This window comes from Lytechinus pictus, chromosome 13 (genome assembly GCF_037042905.1).
Source record: "Lytechinus pictus isolate F3 Inbred chromosome 13, Lp3.0, whole genome shotgun sequence".
Taxonomy (NCBI): Eukaryota; Metazoa; Echinodermata; class Echinoidea; order Temnopleuroida; family Toxopneustidae; genus Lytechinus; species Lytechinus pictus.
The window spans coordinates 22,073,606-22,089,661 of NC_087257.1; the positions used below are offsets into that span (position 1 = coordinate 22,073,606).

Genomic DNA, 16,056 nt, shown 5'->3' on the forward strand with positions numbered 1-16,056 from the left:
CAAAATCAATGTTCACTAATCCATGCTTAAACCGTTCGTATCCCCACTTGTTCAAATAAATCGGTGAAGAAATAAGACTTGCCCAAATTTCACACGTTACAGCACATAATTCACTCTTCAGTTCCAATACCATTTCCAATAATTTGTATATATTTCCAAACATAATACAACAGTACGATAGTAGATCGATAAAACAATGATGTATTCATCGATTTATTTGTATTGATTTAAATTACTTCCACCAAAAATGACAAAAACGAAATGGCCTTCTTCTAGTATCCGTAGAGAAATAACCAGGAGTAAATCGCATTCAAGAAAAAAAGGGCATAGAACATTACAGAGTTTATCAATTGAGAGAAAAATACATCGCCTTTGTTAATCTTGTGGAATTGCCTCTTTTTGGAAGGGAAAATGTCTAAAAGTATACACTGTTCACTCCAAAAGGAGCTATAATACACTCTGAAAAGATGTAAATCCCACTCCAAAATGACTGGTCGCTCATCTCAATCTGATAGGAGTGTGTTTAGGGACCAGATTAGCTCTCTTACATTTAGAGTGAAGATTTATCAAGCGCCTATAATAATCAACACTATGTGATTTACAATATTAAACGAAACTTGTACATGTATATTACACAGGAGCTACAACAATAACAAAATAATTTACATCATTAAAAAACTAGTATAATAACATAAGGAATTAAAAAGGTGGGTCTTTATACTACTCTTAAAGTGAGAAAGGGAAGATTATACTTGTTATTGCTAAGGGCAGAGAATTTCATAGTATACTGCTGCTGACTAAGCAAATGTTCGGTTACCCCGTCTGTTTAAATGGATGTACTGGAAGAAGATTTTGATAAGAAGATCAAAGTGACCACACTTGATTGTGCCTGTAAATCAAGTTTGTTTGAGATGTAGGATGGAGCAAGATCATTCTGTGCTTTGAAGCAAATGATAAAATTCAAGACGTTTAGCAACAGGTTGCCAGTGAAGATTCTTTAAAATGGCTTGCGACGATTAGTCACGTTATCACATTTTGAGTACTTTCGTACAAAGAATATCCCCCTAATGCTAGTCTACGAAGTGTCGGGTTTATTAATTATGTGGTCCAACAGTTCGGTGAAATGCTACAAGCAAAATACGTGTCATTAGCATCGGGACCCTGCGGTCTGAATGCAGTGTAGACCCTATATACTTCGTAGATTAGAGGGCGCGTTTTTACGATAGTACTCAAAACGCGATACGTGAATAAACGTTGTAAGCCCTTTAGAATAGGTGTGATCGGAATCATCGGATCTCTAGTACGAACACCAACTATCAACCTGGCAGTTGTGTTCTGAATTATGAAGGAGCTAGCTCCTTGGAATTATCCGTATCCTCTCTTGAAAGGCCATACAGTAACGAGTTACAATTATCAACATGGGACATCATCAAAGCATGAACAAATATATTAATTCATCTTCTGTTTAGGTATTGACGGATTTGCACAATTTTCTGAACGGCCATAAATGCAAGTTGACAAGTTTTGGTAACATGATCAGTCAATGTAAGAACTATGATTACACCCACGTTGCTAGCCTTACTAACTGCAGGAATGTCGACTCCATCGACAGTTACAACAAGATCATTCCAAGGAACTGATACGAACTTGGATCTTCAGTCTTGGATGCAGTTTCTGGTTGGCCAGAAGTCTTGTATACATCTGTTAAAAAGACTGATTGCAATATCTCCGCGTCCTGATAGGAATGCCTAATACACTTGAATGTCATCTGTATATATCATTAACAGTACAGTAAACAATGTGAAGAGAGGGGGCCGCAAAATAGAGCCCTTCGGAATTCCACAGTTGTCTTCAAAAGAATAAGAATGATTATTACCTATTTTCACATGAAATCACAACGAGAGGTGTAAAGAAAACCACTTTGAGACGAGCCATCTTAATCCAGAGTAATATGACACAGTATGTCAAGTTATAAATGTTATAACTTAATTTCAGTCAAAGACATATACAAAATCAAAGTTGTAGAGCTACGGGTCCCAACGTACCTAAGCCATAGGGCACATCGATTCAGAGAGAGAGAGAGAAAGAGATACAGAAAGAGAGGGGGTTAAAAAATGAAGGCCCGTGATATAAAGACCATCTTGAACAAAAAGTGTAAGAGCAACCATAGCCTATGGTGTCATCACCATCGTCTTTGTCTTTATCAGACAGTTACGATAGTAACAGTGCTTCTTGGCCAATCAGGTTCGAGGGAAGATGTCATCTGACAAGTGGTCGGACGAAAAAGCTGATGAAACGGTGCCTGATTTGGCCCCCGGAATTAGATCCGTTTTAATAATTTTCCCATTTAAGATAAGAGGTGGAAACCATTGTATCACCACATAGCCCGCACGGTTACACTTCGTAATTCCGAAGCTTCGTAATTCCGAAGGTTCTTTATTCCGAAGGTTCGTAATTGCGAAACACGTAAATTGCCTATACCTCGATGTTCGTTAATCCGAAAACGAAAAAGGGTTCGTTAATCCGAACATTTGTGGCGTTATTCCGACGGTTCGTTATTCCAAAGGTTCGATAATCCGAAAACGAAATAAGGTTCGTTGTTCCGAAGCTTCGATAATCCGAAAACGAAATAAGGTTCGTTGTTCCGAAGGTTCGTTAATCCGAAAACGAAATAAGGTTCGTTGTTCCGAAGGTTCGTTAATCCGAAAACGAGATAAGGTTCGTTAATCCGAAAACAAAATAAGGTTCGTTTTTCCGAAGGTTCGTTAATCCGAAAACGAAATAAGGTTCGTTAATCCGAAAACAAAATAAGGTTTGTTAATCCGAAAACAAAATAAGGTTTGTTAATCCGAAAACAAAATAAGGTTTGTTAATCCGAAAAATGAAAACCGGGAAAGCAGAGGCAGAGGCAAGGGGGGGGGGCGGGGGACACTGTTGCCGTTCAATTGTTATGAGGATGGGAAGGCAAGGGCGGCCGAACGAATTTTCGTTCGGGGGGTAAAGCCAAAAAATGAAACTCATACGTCAAAATGGGCACTTTGGTGATATTTTCACCTTAAAGGAGAATGAAACTCTTGGAGCAAGTTAGCTTTTGTGAAAGCAGAAAAATCAAAGAATAAGATCAACAAAAGTTTGAGTAAAATAGGACTAGCAATAGAAGAGTTATGAGCATTTGAATGTCGAGATCACTAATGCTATGGAGATCCTCCCGTTGGCAATGCAACCAAGATCTGTGATGTCACAGATGAACAACTCTCCCCTTTTGGACGCTGAAAATATACCCCAAAACATCTCTTTTTGCTCATTCTAATCATATGACAAACGATTCATCAATGATATAATGTTGTGAAACCTCTTTACTTGTCCTCTCATAAAGAGAACACCTCACCTTGTGATAGACTCTATAAAAGTGAGAATATAAGTGAAATAAGTACTAAAGTAATGGGGGAGTTGTACGTGTGTGACATCACAGATCTTGGTCGCATTGCCAATGGGAGGATCTACATGGCATTAGTGATCTCAATATTCAAATGCTCATAACTTTCTTATTATTCATTCAATCTTCCTCAAACTTTCAACAATATGTTTCTTTGATTTTTCTCTTTGATATGGATTCAGCTGGTTTCAAGGGTTTCATTCTCCTTTAAGATTGTCATCTGCTTGAAGTCATTGTGTGCTTGATAGTGATTAAGTAGAGAAAAACTTTTTTGAAGTGACTTCTTATTATGGCAAAATGTATATTTAGGGTTTATTTTTCGGGAGAGAGTATAATGAGCGAGCGGCTTGGTATAAAAGAATTTAAAGGTGAAGTTGTAAAACTCGTTTAGGGGTCAATTATTCTTAAAATGGCATTATTGCGAGGTGTTGCGAGCGTAAATCACAAGCTAAAACTTAAGGGAATTTCAATAAAAAATGAAAATAAGTTTTTAAAAATCCGAGCAGATTTCTGCTGTCATTAAAAAGATGTGCATCTAACTAAAGAATTAACACGAGCGCAAAACGCGAGCTTAAACATACTGACCAGAAAAGGAACCTGTTAAAGAAAGCATTTAGTGACCTCTTTATGATACATAATTTCTCCAATCGAATAATTGAGAGTGCGAAGCGCAAGCTGAAAATTTGCAATATTCCAGCCTGAAAACTTAACTTGTATACTTTTTAAAAAGTATTTTATTTCGAAAAACATGAAAAACAGCATATTTATTTTTGAAAAAGGAACTTTCCCATTTTGGAAAAATATGCATTTTCCTGTTTTTTATTTCATTTTTGGGGTGCAAGTGCCCCCTGCCTCCCTCCCAGCGGATCCAACTTTTGTCAAATAGGGGGGGGGGGCAAATTTTTTTTCAGCCATATTTTCCTCGATCGGCAGCTTAAAGTTGATTTTTGTTTGTTTCTTTGAAAGGGTAGTCCTAACAGTCAATAATTAGCTTTATACTTATAAAATAAAGTAACTATGTAATAACATGATAAACCCTTTTTAAATAATGCGAGCGCGAGCTATATTTTTTTTAATATGATGGGCAATATGTTTGTGATCTTCAAAACGAGATGCCTATGTAACTAGATGATAACTGCTAGCAAGAAGCGCGAACAGAAATTTTAAATATAAGCTCTGACCTGATCTAAAGGGGACACTTTAAGAACTTTTAGCAGTTAGCCATGAAGACGATGCGTGTTTTTAAACCAGTGGCGGCGGAACGTATTTTCCTTTTTTTTTGGGGGGGGGCATAGCCAAAAAGGGGGCCAATAGGGGCAGTTTGGTGCAAACTGATATTTTCGCCATAAGATTATCATCTGTGTAAAGAGGTTGTGTGTTTTGTAGTAATTAAGTTGAGCAAAAAAATTTAAGTGATCTCTGATTGATAAGTTATATATTTACCTTTCATTTCTGCGAGCGTAGCGAGCAAGCGGTTTGGGGGGAAAAAAATCTGAAGATGTAAAATTCACATTTTTTTATTTTCTTTATTTCATCAGGATCAGAATGACTACCTTAATGAGCAATAATTAGTGCGAGCGCAAAACGCGAACCAAAAATGTGTGATATTCAAACCTTAAAAGTGGACATTCTATGCATGTTTTGTTACCAAGAACTGGACAAATACCTTATACCAAATAAAAAACTGATGAGGAGCGAGCTTCTTTTTTTTTTTTTTTTGAAATTTCATGATGGCCATTTTCTAGTCAATTTAAACAGATTATTGTGCTCACGATTCGATTTTTTGTAGCTTTCAGCGAGATACGCGATTACGCATTCTTTTCATGATTACAAAAGTACTGAATATGGAATAAATGTTTAGCTTGCGCTACGAGCTCCCATCATATTATGTAAACAAATTTTAGCTCTTTTGCATGCGTTGTCCTGTTCATGTTACCAGATACTTATGATTTCATCTACCCTTTTGTTTTATATTATTTATTTATTTGTTTATTATTATTTTTATTTATTTTTTCGGGGGGTAATATTTATGGAATGTTGTTTGCTTTGAATCAATTCTCAAAGATGATTCGTGCATTTAATATGCATTGAATGTGGTCATTTGGTGGACCCAGCCAAAAAATTATAATGTCCTTGGGGATAAAATGCATTTCCTTTCTTCTGAAAGTCTCATTTTTATTTGTTTCCCTTTAAATTTATGATAATTGTATTCAATTTTACGGTCCGTAGAAACTGTTTAGGGAAAAAGAAAAAGGATGAATGTACACAACCAACCCAACAAAATGACTAGACCCTAGGCCTGAATGTTCTTGGGATTTTTTTCCTTCTCGTATGTTTTCTCCAAGTTTTGTGATAATTACATTAAACTTTGCTGTCTACATGTATATACTTGTAGAGTTATCATAGAAAAAGGAAAACATTAAACTTGTAAAAACTACATAAATAGAATCGCTCCTGGGTGGGCTTGAACCACCAACCTTTCGGTTAACAGCCGAACGCGCTAACCGATTGCGCCACAGAAGCTCCGATGGAATGCACATGAAAGGGATGTCCATTAAATATTATGAAAGGCTTACAGTTTACTTCACTCCCCTTTATTATACTACCTCTTTTCCATTTATTATTGTTTATAAAATATAGGAATAAATAATATTATAGGCCTATATCAATCTGGTATGAAAATTGTAATTATAGTCAGAAACAAATTACGTCATAGGCCAATAAGCATAATTATGATTATTAATGGAACTTCATAATTATCTTTTAAAGAGAATTGTAAATATCTCTGAAAGATAAAGCTTAAAAAATATAGAAATGTGTATGAAATTATGGGCATACAACTATGTCCCTTTCCTTATATAGCTCTGCATGTCAAATCCAAACTTTATTAGTTATTTTAACAAGTAACTAATTCATAAGCACATAAGAGATCAACAGCAGTATGAATATAAAACATCAATACAGGTTTATATATAATACCGAGTAAAAACGAACGAAATTAAAACTAAATAGCAGTAAGCCAAGAACATGAAGGAAAATGCAAAGATAAGCACACGACACTAACAGTATCTAAATTACTTTTGTAACAATTATGTTGCTTGGGCTTGACTGTATGAATCACCTCGATATAGTAGGTCCATGATAAAATACTAGTATAGAAAAAATAGTTTTTATCAAAAGCATTAATCAGACCCTTGCAAGGCCGTCACTAAAATGTTTAAAATATTAGTAAGGAAATAAAAGTTACTGCGTTGGCCGGGAATCGAACCCGGGTCAATTGCTTGGAAGGCAACTATGCTAACCACTATACCACCAACGCTTTACTTAGGCTTTTTTAATATGTAAATAAAATGTATATCTTTGATTTCCGTGTTCATTGCATGTAGCCAGAAACTTCCGATTGGAATACCCCATTTCTTTTCTTCCTATTTTGTTGAATTATTGATGCAAGAATCCGCTTTCATTTGCTTTGAATCAGATCTCCAAGATCATTCGTACAATTCCCTTTTATTGTTCCGACCTATAATTTATAGCGTTCTTTTCAAGCTTCCACACGGACAGATTCTAGTCAATCTAGTGTACCTAGCAATAAAATGAGAATGTTCTTTGAAATAGAATTTATTTCGGCCGATGTATTCTCTGACTTTTCATATCTTATTTTGTTGGGTGTATTCTAGCTCTTGGGATAAATCTTTTGAAAAAAAAGAACGACATTACATAATCATTTTATCACCAAAATATCTACATCTCGCTCCTGGGTGGGCTTGAACCACCAACCTTTCGGTTAACAGCCGAACGCGCTAACCGATTGCGCCACAGAAGCTTTGATGCAAACATTATCTAGCAAGTCTCTAAATAGAAATTATCTTTGTCTGAAAAAATATCAAATTTGAAAAGTTTAGTAAAAAAAAATTCCCCTGGAGGAATATTCAAAACGAATTTCCTTACAACTTGAAAGACAAAATATTATGTAAAAAAGGATAGAAGGGAGTTTCTGATACGCCAAAATAATTATATCTCGCTCCTGGGTGGGCTTGAACCACCAACCTTTCGGTTAACAGCCGAACGCGCTAACCGATTGCGCCACAGAAGCTCTGACGAAATGGATATGAAGTGTATTGATTACTATATATAGATAATGATATTTCTTTTCAAATTGCTTATAGTTTATTCACAGTTTATTTACAATTTATTTACTATTTATTATACTTTCGTCTACTATCTACTTTATCAATTGTATAAACTTATATGATAAATTCAAAGAACGTGTTATGTAGCAATAATTCAGAATGATTCTTTCCATTCGAGAAAATTCCTCCAAAGAATAAAATCTACCCTTAAAATTTAATCTACATAATAAGGGGGCGGGCAAAGGAAGAGCTGCGAGCAAGATTGGGCGCGATAAGAGGGGGTGGAGACAAAAGACAGAGTTACGTAACTGTCTCCTTCACTGATTGGTTGGTTTTAGTTGTCTGTGATCATGCCGCACCCACCTTACAAGTCTTGACCAATCACGACTCCCGGATCATTATGTTTAAAACGATCAACGAAGAGAATACGGACAGCGTCAAAAAAATTACTTGCAACTTTGATAACAATTAATAGTAAATGTAATTATAATTGTACACAAATGGGGAGAAAAAACCCCAATAAACACACGAATTCTCGGAATAAACAACACACAAAAACATGAGAGGAACAAAATCTGAAATTTGTTTTTAGTAAAAACTATTAACATTGCTTGATATATGAATCTATGTAAAAGATTAGAGGAAAATGATTGCGTTGGGCGGGAATCGAACCCGGGTCAATGGCTTGGAAGGCAACTATGCTAACCACTATACCACCAACGCTTTGTGTGCTTAAAAAGTGATTCCGCCAATTTTAATCGAATTGAGAATGTAGTCTCCAGAATTATGTAAGTTCCAAACTTTGAAAATGAATTTTCATTCCCCAAAAAATATATTCATGGGAGCTCTTTCCAGTAAATGCAATGAGAAATGACCAGTAATATACCTAATGAAAATCATTAACCTTTAGCAAAATAGTAACATAATCAATGTAATCTATTTAAAAAAGGAATGTCTCATTACTTTAAAAGAGAAGACTGTGCGAGAAAATTGTGTTTGGTAAACGACTGCGGAGTTCGTGAACTTTTCATTTTCAACAACAGTCCTTAAATAATTTCATCCATTCTTCAGTTTAAGGGGGTTAGATAATAGACATCCACCCTGATTGTTAAGATCCAGGGGGGAAGCCGGCCCGTGCCCCCCCCCCCCCCCCCCCCCTTAGTGGACGAATTGTCCTTAATTTTTGGTTAATTACTTTTTTTTTTGCTTGTCAAATTTTTCCTCGGGAAAATGTGCCCCCCTTTTGGAAATCCTGGATCCGCTCCTGCTCTCGACCAATCACGATTCGTGGTTTGTATTCTTTTAACGGACGGATTACAAAATGAGACAAATGAGGACGTGTTAGTTTTCTCGACGTTATTTGTTTCGTCAAAGTAGAATTTGCGATCTTGATAAAATGTCTGCAAAAAAAATACAAAAAATAACATCGAAAGTTCACTGAAGGTTATTTCGCTCCAGGATGGGCTTGAACCACGAACCTTTCGGTTAACAGCCGAGCCTGCTAACCGATTTCGCCACAGAAACTTCGGTAAAAGCGTTGGTCTGACTAGTCACTAGAAAACATTCAAGGTTCATTCCAGAAAAACAAGATTTGTTTAAAATGGACAAACACTTTTATTATGATAAGTTATAGCTTGATGAATATAAATTAATTGTAGGAATTTTACCCAATTGGCAATCTAATAATTTGAAGGAAAAAATACACATCTGTAACACATGTCTAATTCATATCTTATTCATAAAAATAATTCTTGTACACGAAATATGTAAATCTAGACAAAAATTGTTATCGCACTCCTGGTTGGGCCTGATCTCTCGCTTGTTCCAGAACAAAACACATAATTTGGGGAAAACGAATTGCGTTGGCCGGGAATCGAACCCGGGTCAATTGCTTGGAAGGCAACTATGCTAACCACTATACCACCAACGCTTATATATTACCAAGTGAAGTCAAAATAAAACAACAGATGCTGGTCGATATTTATGACCCTGGTTATTTTTTATGTGTATTGTCGCATTCCAATTATTATTTGTTTTTGACATATGTAGTTAATTGATTTTTTTGCCTCTATTCCTGCCATTATTATTATCTGTCATTTTTATCTACACCTAAGAATGCATGTATTTTGTAATCTTTCACAATATGAAATTTCTTATAATTTGGTGAAAAAATGGTAGTTATAATCACGATAATACAGATCAGGTAATACAGGTTTTTGCCTACGTATTTTTACTCCTGCCATTCTTACCACTGCAATTTTTATCTTGCATCTAAGAATGCATAAAGTTCGTAATCATTCACAATATGAAATTTCTTATAATTTGAAGAAAAAAATTATATTCATGATCACGATAATACAGATTAGAAGGTAGGTTCATATAGCTTTTTCTGAACAAAATATTATAGATTTGCACCAAAATATTTAGTTCTCGCTCCTGGGTGGGCTTGAACCACCAACCTTTCGGTTAACAGCCGAACGCGCTAACCGATTGCGCCACAGAAGCTCCGATGGAATGCATATGAAAGGGATGTCCATTAAATATTATGAAAGGCTTACAGTTTACTTCACTCCCCTTTATTATACTACCTCTTTTCCATTTATTATTGTTTATAAAACAATCAATCCCTCCTTTTGATTAAAGAAAATGTTGAGACTAATGACAGCTATTGTTAGGCCCTGTTATGGGGAAGAGACAAGAGACCGCGTTACGTAATAGACCTCCTCACTGATTGGTCAGTTTTAATTATCTCTGATCATGCCGCTCCCATTGGAGAAACTCTCGTCCAGTCAAGTCTCAAGAAGGTTTCGTGACTATATTACTGAGCGTCAAGATTGTTTGAGTTTGTTTGCTTTATCAATTTGATATCTTGGTGAACTTGACTTTTGAATATCATGAATTTTAGTTTGACAATCGGGACAATTATGTTCTACTCTACAGTCGTGCCGTTCCTTATAGTATAGTATTCTTTGGTTAATATATATGTAGCAATTACAACCCTTTGCAACTTTCAAAATGTCCTAACCTTTTTTTAGGGGGGGGGGGGCTGTTTTGAAATATACTTTGTACACGCAATGGTACTTTTTGTTTTTAGCCCCCCTCTCCAAAATAGGGCCTCTAAATATCTATTAATACTTAGTATTAAATATTAAATTTTTACTAGGGTTTGTTTCTTTGTACACAGGGTTGCTTTTTTGATCTTGTGAAAGTTAAATTTTTATTTGTTCGTCCAAGTTGTATCTACTTTTACATCGCTCGTGGGTGGGCTTGAACCACCAACCTTTCGGTTAACAGCCGAACGCGCTAACCAATTGCGCCACAGAAGCTTTGATGCAATTATGCAGAAGTTAGGGAATCTATCTTGCACATACAAATTATAATTATATTATTATCCTTTAATTATAGAATGTATTTATTCGTAATATACGTTTATCGACGATACTTCTCGCAGTAATGACATATCATTGATGATTTGCAACGAAATGGTTCCAATACCGTTTTCCGTTTAAGTAAAAAAGGGAATGTAGTTCATGGTGTTGTTTTGTCATTATCAAATACACTTAATGAAGGAAATAATTGTGTTCTTGATATCTTTGTAAAATTCTTTGATCTTTATTCATTCATTGCATAAAAGTTAATTAATCCAATATATTAAAACTCTATGTACCACAAATCTTACAAATATATCGTAGCTTGTTTAACACATCTATCTGTTTTCATACGTTCAATGTTGGTTTAATTCTATCAACATCATTCCTCAAAGCAATTTAATCTATTCTTGTTTAATGAATAGAATATGCCAATGCGATGCACGAGCTATTGTTAGGCGCGTTGAGAGATGGGAGACAAAAGACCGAGTTACGTAATAGATCTCACCACTGATTGGTCAGTTTTAATTGTCTCTGATTAAGCCGCACCCATAAGAAAAACTCTCGACCAATCACGACTGGAAGAAGGGTTCATGGTATTGATTGAAATAGATTACTGGGAGTATATGAACTTAAATAAATAGGGGCTAATAATTAAACCTGAATATCATTCAGACATCTGACAGCTATTTGAGGAACACGTATTTACTTTCTCGACACAATTTCATATTGACGAAGACATCGCTTTTACTCGTTACTTTTTAAAGTAGTGTGAAGTTGCAGTTGGAACAATATCACCATAAGGATTGGAAGCGTTAATAATGTAAGTATTTATTTGGCAATGTCATCTACCATACATAAGTGTTTTTTTTTTGTCTTTTACACGACCTAAAATCAATTGAATATTTTCGTTAAAAAAGGAAGCATTTTTCATCTGTCATTGTAATTACTTTGCATTTTGGGTTTGTTGAAATACTTATCTATTTTCCATCCTGTTTTCGTTTTACTCTCAGGTCGACTCAATTCCTCTCCGCTCGACCCGCACACTCTCCGATGGCTGGGAATGCTAAGTCACCGGTCCCCATCGAGGTACGCGAGCCCGATTTCAACAAGGCCATCGCTTCGGTCATCTGGCTTCGACATCATCGACAACCAACCTCCCGAGTCTTTAACTGCCTTGTCTCGAACTGTCCTCTCTGTCCGGCCTCAAGTTCAACTGAAAGATCCTTCTCAGCGAAACTTAGGAACGTACCACAGCCGCGATGGAGGTCGACATCTGAAGTTAATCAACCCAAGGTCGTCAACTGGCTGATACCGTCAACGACACCCTCGTCGAGCTCCATGTCCCATCGAAAGAGGCCATCATCATGGACGTCATCCCCGCCGAAGAAGCGTCTCGCCCGGTCACCTCCGTCTTCTCTCGATCACCGCCCCGTCACTCCAGAAAGTCTCCGCTTCTGCTGTCCATTCTGCCCGATGTCGTTTGTCAAGAAGGACGATTTTACCATCCATCGTCGGTTTCATCTGGGAACTGATGTCTACTACTGTCAATATTGCCAGAAACCCTTCGATAGTCCTGCTCGATTGGTCAAACATCGTCGCGTTCACACCCTAGGGCAGCCGTTTCGATGTCCGTTCAAAGGATGCCCTTCAGAGTTCACACAACAAAGAAGCCTGGATAGACACATCAGTCAGCATCACCGGAACGAATGAATGACAGCGTAGGTCTTCCCAAAGAACTTTATCAGAACTCTAACAGTTTCCATCTCGTTGAAGTGTACTGTATTGTTGGTGGCGTCTTATTCCAATGCTTCAAATCTATATCATGTTGATATGAAGTTGAATAAATGGATTTTGATATTGCATACCTATTTGTCAATGAGTCTGTAATTTGACGTTGTTCTTGTGAAATTATTTCAGACATGAAAGTGTGGGAAAGTGAGACAGGGAGAGCTGGGGAGAGACCGAGAGAAAGAGTTAGAGTAAGGTCCAGAAAAAGGAGGGGGTTGGTTTGTTGCTCTGCACAGCCCATTTCTGTCCTTCAAATGGGCCTTTTCAGTGAACAGGAGAATGTAACAGGTGGCCTAACCCCCTCTTTTCTAAGAATGGAAGAGAGATCTAAGTGAGAGAGGTACAGAGTGAGAAAAAAAATGAGCAGTATGACGTACACATTTTTATTTTTCATATCGCTAGAGTAACTATAGCCTGGATAACAGTAAATTATAAGTGAGGAGACTGAATTTTATCTTCCTGATCAAGTTCAGGGGATTTCGATTTTAAAAGAGAAGTGACAAATAGAAAAATAAGTGTCTACCCTCCCCCTCTCTCCCTTTGCTCCTCCTGTCTCTGTTGTTATCTCCCCTCTCTTTCTCTCTGTTTATATCGGGAAAATGTGGGTAAAACTGAACCCGCCCTTCGTTAGAAGGTAGCTTCATAGCTTTGTCTGAACAAAATGGAATAGATGCACACAAAAAAAATCGCTCCTGGGTGGGCTTGAACCACCAACCTTTCGGTTAACAGCCGAACGCGCTAACCAATTGCGCCACAGAAGCTTCGGTACGGAAAAACTGCAGTTAATTGTCTATCAAATGCAAGTTCTTTCGAATCATAATTTTTACGATGATAACTTCACGTCTACGACAAATTATTGATTTGAAATAAACTTGTTTTGTGAATATATGAATACATTCTATTATTCCGCGAATATATTCATGATAACTTTTTCAAAGAGTGTTATTTTGGAAGACAAAATCTAATTTCGAAAGAGAAACCTTTTGAGTATTATACATATAATACATATCATATATTTACATCAAAGTTAGAGTTAGAATATACACCATTTTATACCCCCCCCCCCTCTCTCTCTCTCGGTGGCGGATAGATTTCCCCTTTTGTCAGTTCGATTTGTAGGGTAATATATATATCCTTTATTTTGGAATAAGAAGACTGAAGTTTACGAATTGGGACAACTATACGAGAGTGGACTAACTATTAGACCAAGGAGATATCACTCTAAGAGTGATATCTCCTTGATTAGACTAACTTAATTCCGATTATCATTAAAGATCGTCGTACCTTCTTTCAATATTGGAATGAAAATCATAAAGAAAAGTTATACAAATGCATCGTAATTCTCATATGTACAGTGCTTTGTGTTTTCCAAAACAAGATTCTAATTTTCTCACATTTTGATGTTAAGAGTAATGTTAATATGTTGCAAAATAAAATACATGTACATATACTCACTTTATTTGACATTTTATTATCATTCTGTGCATTTGTTGATGCATACTGTAAGTTTTATTTATATAAAAAAAAATTCGTTTGTTTAATCAAATAATGCGAGAGATTTCTCGAGTCGCATTTCCAGTGCCTATCGTTTATTATAATCTGGAAATCTCTCGCACACAAGTTTCCTTGGTTACCAAGGAAACAACAAACTTCATTCGAATAAAGTTTATCAACGTGCACCCGTCTTGCAAAGCGTTGGTGGTATAGTGGTTAGCATAGTTGCCTTCCAAGCAATTGACCCGGGTTCGATTCCCGGCCAACGCATTTTTTTCTCTAAAACCAAATCGGGATCACAGACAAAATCCGCTCACACATATCATAATAGATCCTCTCCATCAGTAGAAACATTCTAACTTTTCCATCAATTTCCCTTTTCTAATTTTTTTTCTTCAAGCATTTCAGGAGCTTTGATTTACAGCGCTATTCAACAATGCTCATCAAAAAGGGAGCTATTGTTCGACGTTGTGAAAGAGGGAACAGACAAAAGACCGCGTTACGTAATGGACCTCCTCACTGATTGGTCGGTTTTAATTGACCCATCAGAAAAACTCTCGACCAATCACAACTCATAGAAACTCTCGACCTCACAACTAATTGAAGGGCTCTTTACGAGTGATTAAAATAAATAAATAGAGAGAGTGGAGGGCAGACAGATGAGCGATATGTGTATTAATACCCCGAAGAAAAATAAAGAAAAAAGGGAAAGAAAGAATGGGTAGTGACAAGACTAAGTTTTGCTTTCAAAACCGTCTAATGAACTTGATTTTAGATTGCGTATAGTTTCCGGTAAACCCTCTGTATAGAATCTGTCAAGAATCCATCAAGTAAAGAGCATAGCATAAGTAGGAATTAATCAGAAACAAAAATCAAGGAAAGAAAAGAAAGGTTATTGCTTTCACACACTAGGATGAAATTGACTTGGGATAACGGGTTCGTATAGTTCCGGTGTAGCGGCAGATGTGGTTCCTATTAAAATATACACAACAAAAAAAGTAAGTCCCCCCTTAAACAAACATCAATAATTTCCGAACCAATGCGAGTTTTTAATATATTTTTACATGGGCGTGTAGGTAATTTTATAAGCTACCATCTGAGTAAACGTTATGGACGTATTTCACTTCATGCTTCAGTGAGCACCGTCAGAAGGCAAAAATGTCACTTTTCAAAAGTCACAAGCCAAATATCATGACTTTGATTCCATTTTATTGGAACTAATTCCACATTCTCATCATAAAAAGTAGTCAGAAGGCTTGTAAAAGGTACTCTCTAAAAGACGATACAACTTTTTTGGCTAAATTTCACGGTTGAATAAACACAAGTCCAAATTTGCTATAATTTGATTTTTTACACATTTATATCAATAAAAATGATAGAATATGATGACAGTTAGTTTTGGAAGAGTTTTTTCAACAATATTCATCGTTTCACGGTTCAATGAACATTTATTGAGAAAAAAAATACGAGTTTCAAATATCATAGGCGAGTATTGGTTCATTTTGGGAACTGAAAATGATCTTTTCTCAACTTTTTCGTTATGTTCATGACCAATTAACCTGCTTCAATGATTCAAAGGCGTTTAATTAAATATCCACGCTTGAATGAACATGTGGAATGCGATTAGCTCTTTTTTACGTTATTGAAAAAATGCAATTTGTTACAATGGATATCTGTCACAAACCTCCTTGCATAGTTCATTTGATTTGATTTTTATGAAAATCCCGATGTTTAATGCATCAGTGAGCACACAATATTCGAAAATTATGCAAATGAGAAGAAAGTTCAAGGCCTTGGCCCCACTCTGTGTTGTATCGAATGGTTATTTTGGTGTGCG

The 16,056-nt window shown here is 36.2% G+C and overlaps 1 protein-coding gene and 10 non-coding genes across 11 annotated transcripts; 2 read left to right on the forward strand and 9 right to left on the reverse strand.

Moving 5' to 3' along the window:
* Window positions 1–5,885: 5,885 nt before the first annotated feature.
* Window positions 5,886–5,959, reverse strand: TRNAN-GUU (transfer RNA asparagine (anticodon GUU)). Its single transcript has one exon. It is a non-coding gene; the product is annotated as a tRNA-Asn (tRNA).
* Window positions 5,960–6,683: 724 nt separating this feature from the next.
* On the reverse strand, window positions 6,684–6,755 carry TRNAG-UCC (transfer RNA glycine (anticodon UCC)). The gene has a single exon. It is a non-coding gene; the product is annotated as a tRNA-Gly (tRNA).
* Window positions 6,756–7,185: 430 nt separating this feature from the next.
* Window positions 7,186–7,259, reverse strand: TRNAN-GUU (transfer RNA asparagine (anticodon GUU)). Its single transcript has one exon. It is a non-coding gene; the product is annotated as a tRNA-Asn (tRNA).
* Window positions 7,260–7,455: 196 nt separating this feature from the next.
* On the reverse strand, window positions 7,456–7,529 carry TRNAN-GUU (transfer RNA asparagine (anticodon GUU)). The gene has a single exon. It is a non-coding gene; the product is annotated as a tRNA-Asn (tRNA).
* A 688-nt stretch (window positions 7,530–8,217) lies between these two features.
* Window positions 8,218–8,289, reverse strand: TRNAG-UCC (transfer RNA glycine (anticodon UCC)). Its single transcript has one exon. It is a non-coding gene; the product is annotated as a tRNA-Gly (tRNA).
* Window positions 8,290–9,424: 1,135 nt separating this feature from the next.
* Window positions 9,425–9,496, reverse strand: TRNAG-UCC (transfer RNA glycine (anticodon UCC)). The gene has a single exon. It is a non-coding gene; the product is annotated as a tRNA-Gly (tRNA).
* Window positions 9,497–9,997: 501 nt separating this feature from the next.
* TRNAN-GUU (transfer RNA asparagine (anticodon GUU)) lies at window positions 9,998–10,071 on the reverse strand. The gene has a single exon. It is a non-coding gene; the product is annotated as a tRNA-Asn (tRNA).
* Window positions 10,072–10,818: 747 nt separating this feature from the next.
* Window positions 10,819–10,892, reverse strand: TRNAN-GUU (transfer RNA asparagine (anticodon GUU)). Its single transcript has one exon. It is a non-coding gene; the product is annotated as a tRNA-Asn (tRNA).
* A 1,095-nt stretch (window positions 10,893–11,987) lies between these two features.
* On the forward strand, window positions 11,988–12,647 carry LOC129274318 (zinc finger protein squeeze-like). Its single transcript, XM_054911153.2, has one exon. The coding sequence runs from the start codon at window positions 11,988–11,990 to the stop codon at window positions 12,645–12,647; it is 660 nt and encodes a 219-aa protein (XP_054767128.2).
* A 765-nt stretch (window positions 12,648–13,412) lies between these two features.
* Window positions 13,413–13,486, reverse strand: TRNAN-GUU (transfer RNA asparagine (anticodon GUU)). The gene has a single exon. It is a non-coding gene; the product is annotated as a tRNA-Asn (tRNA).
* Window positions 13,487–14,417: 931 nt separating this feature from the next.
* TRNAG-UCC (transfer RNA glycine (anticodon UCC)) lies at window positions 14,418–14,489 on the forward strand. The gene has a single exon. It is a non-coding gene; the product is annotated as a tRNA-Gly (tRNA).
* Window positions 14,490–16,056: the final 1,567 nt, after the last annotated feature.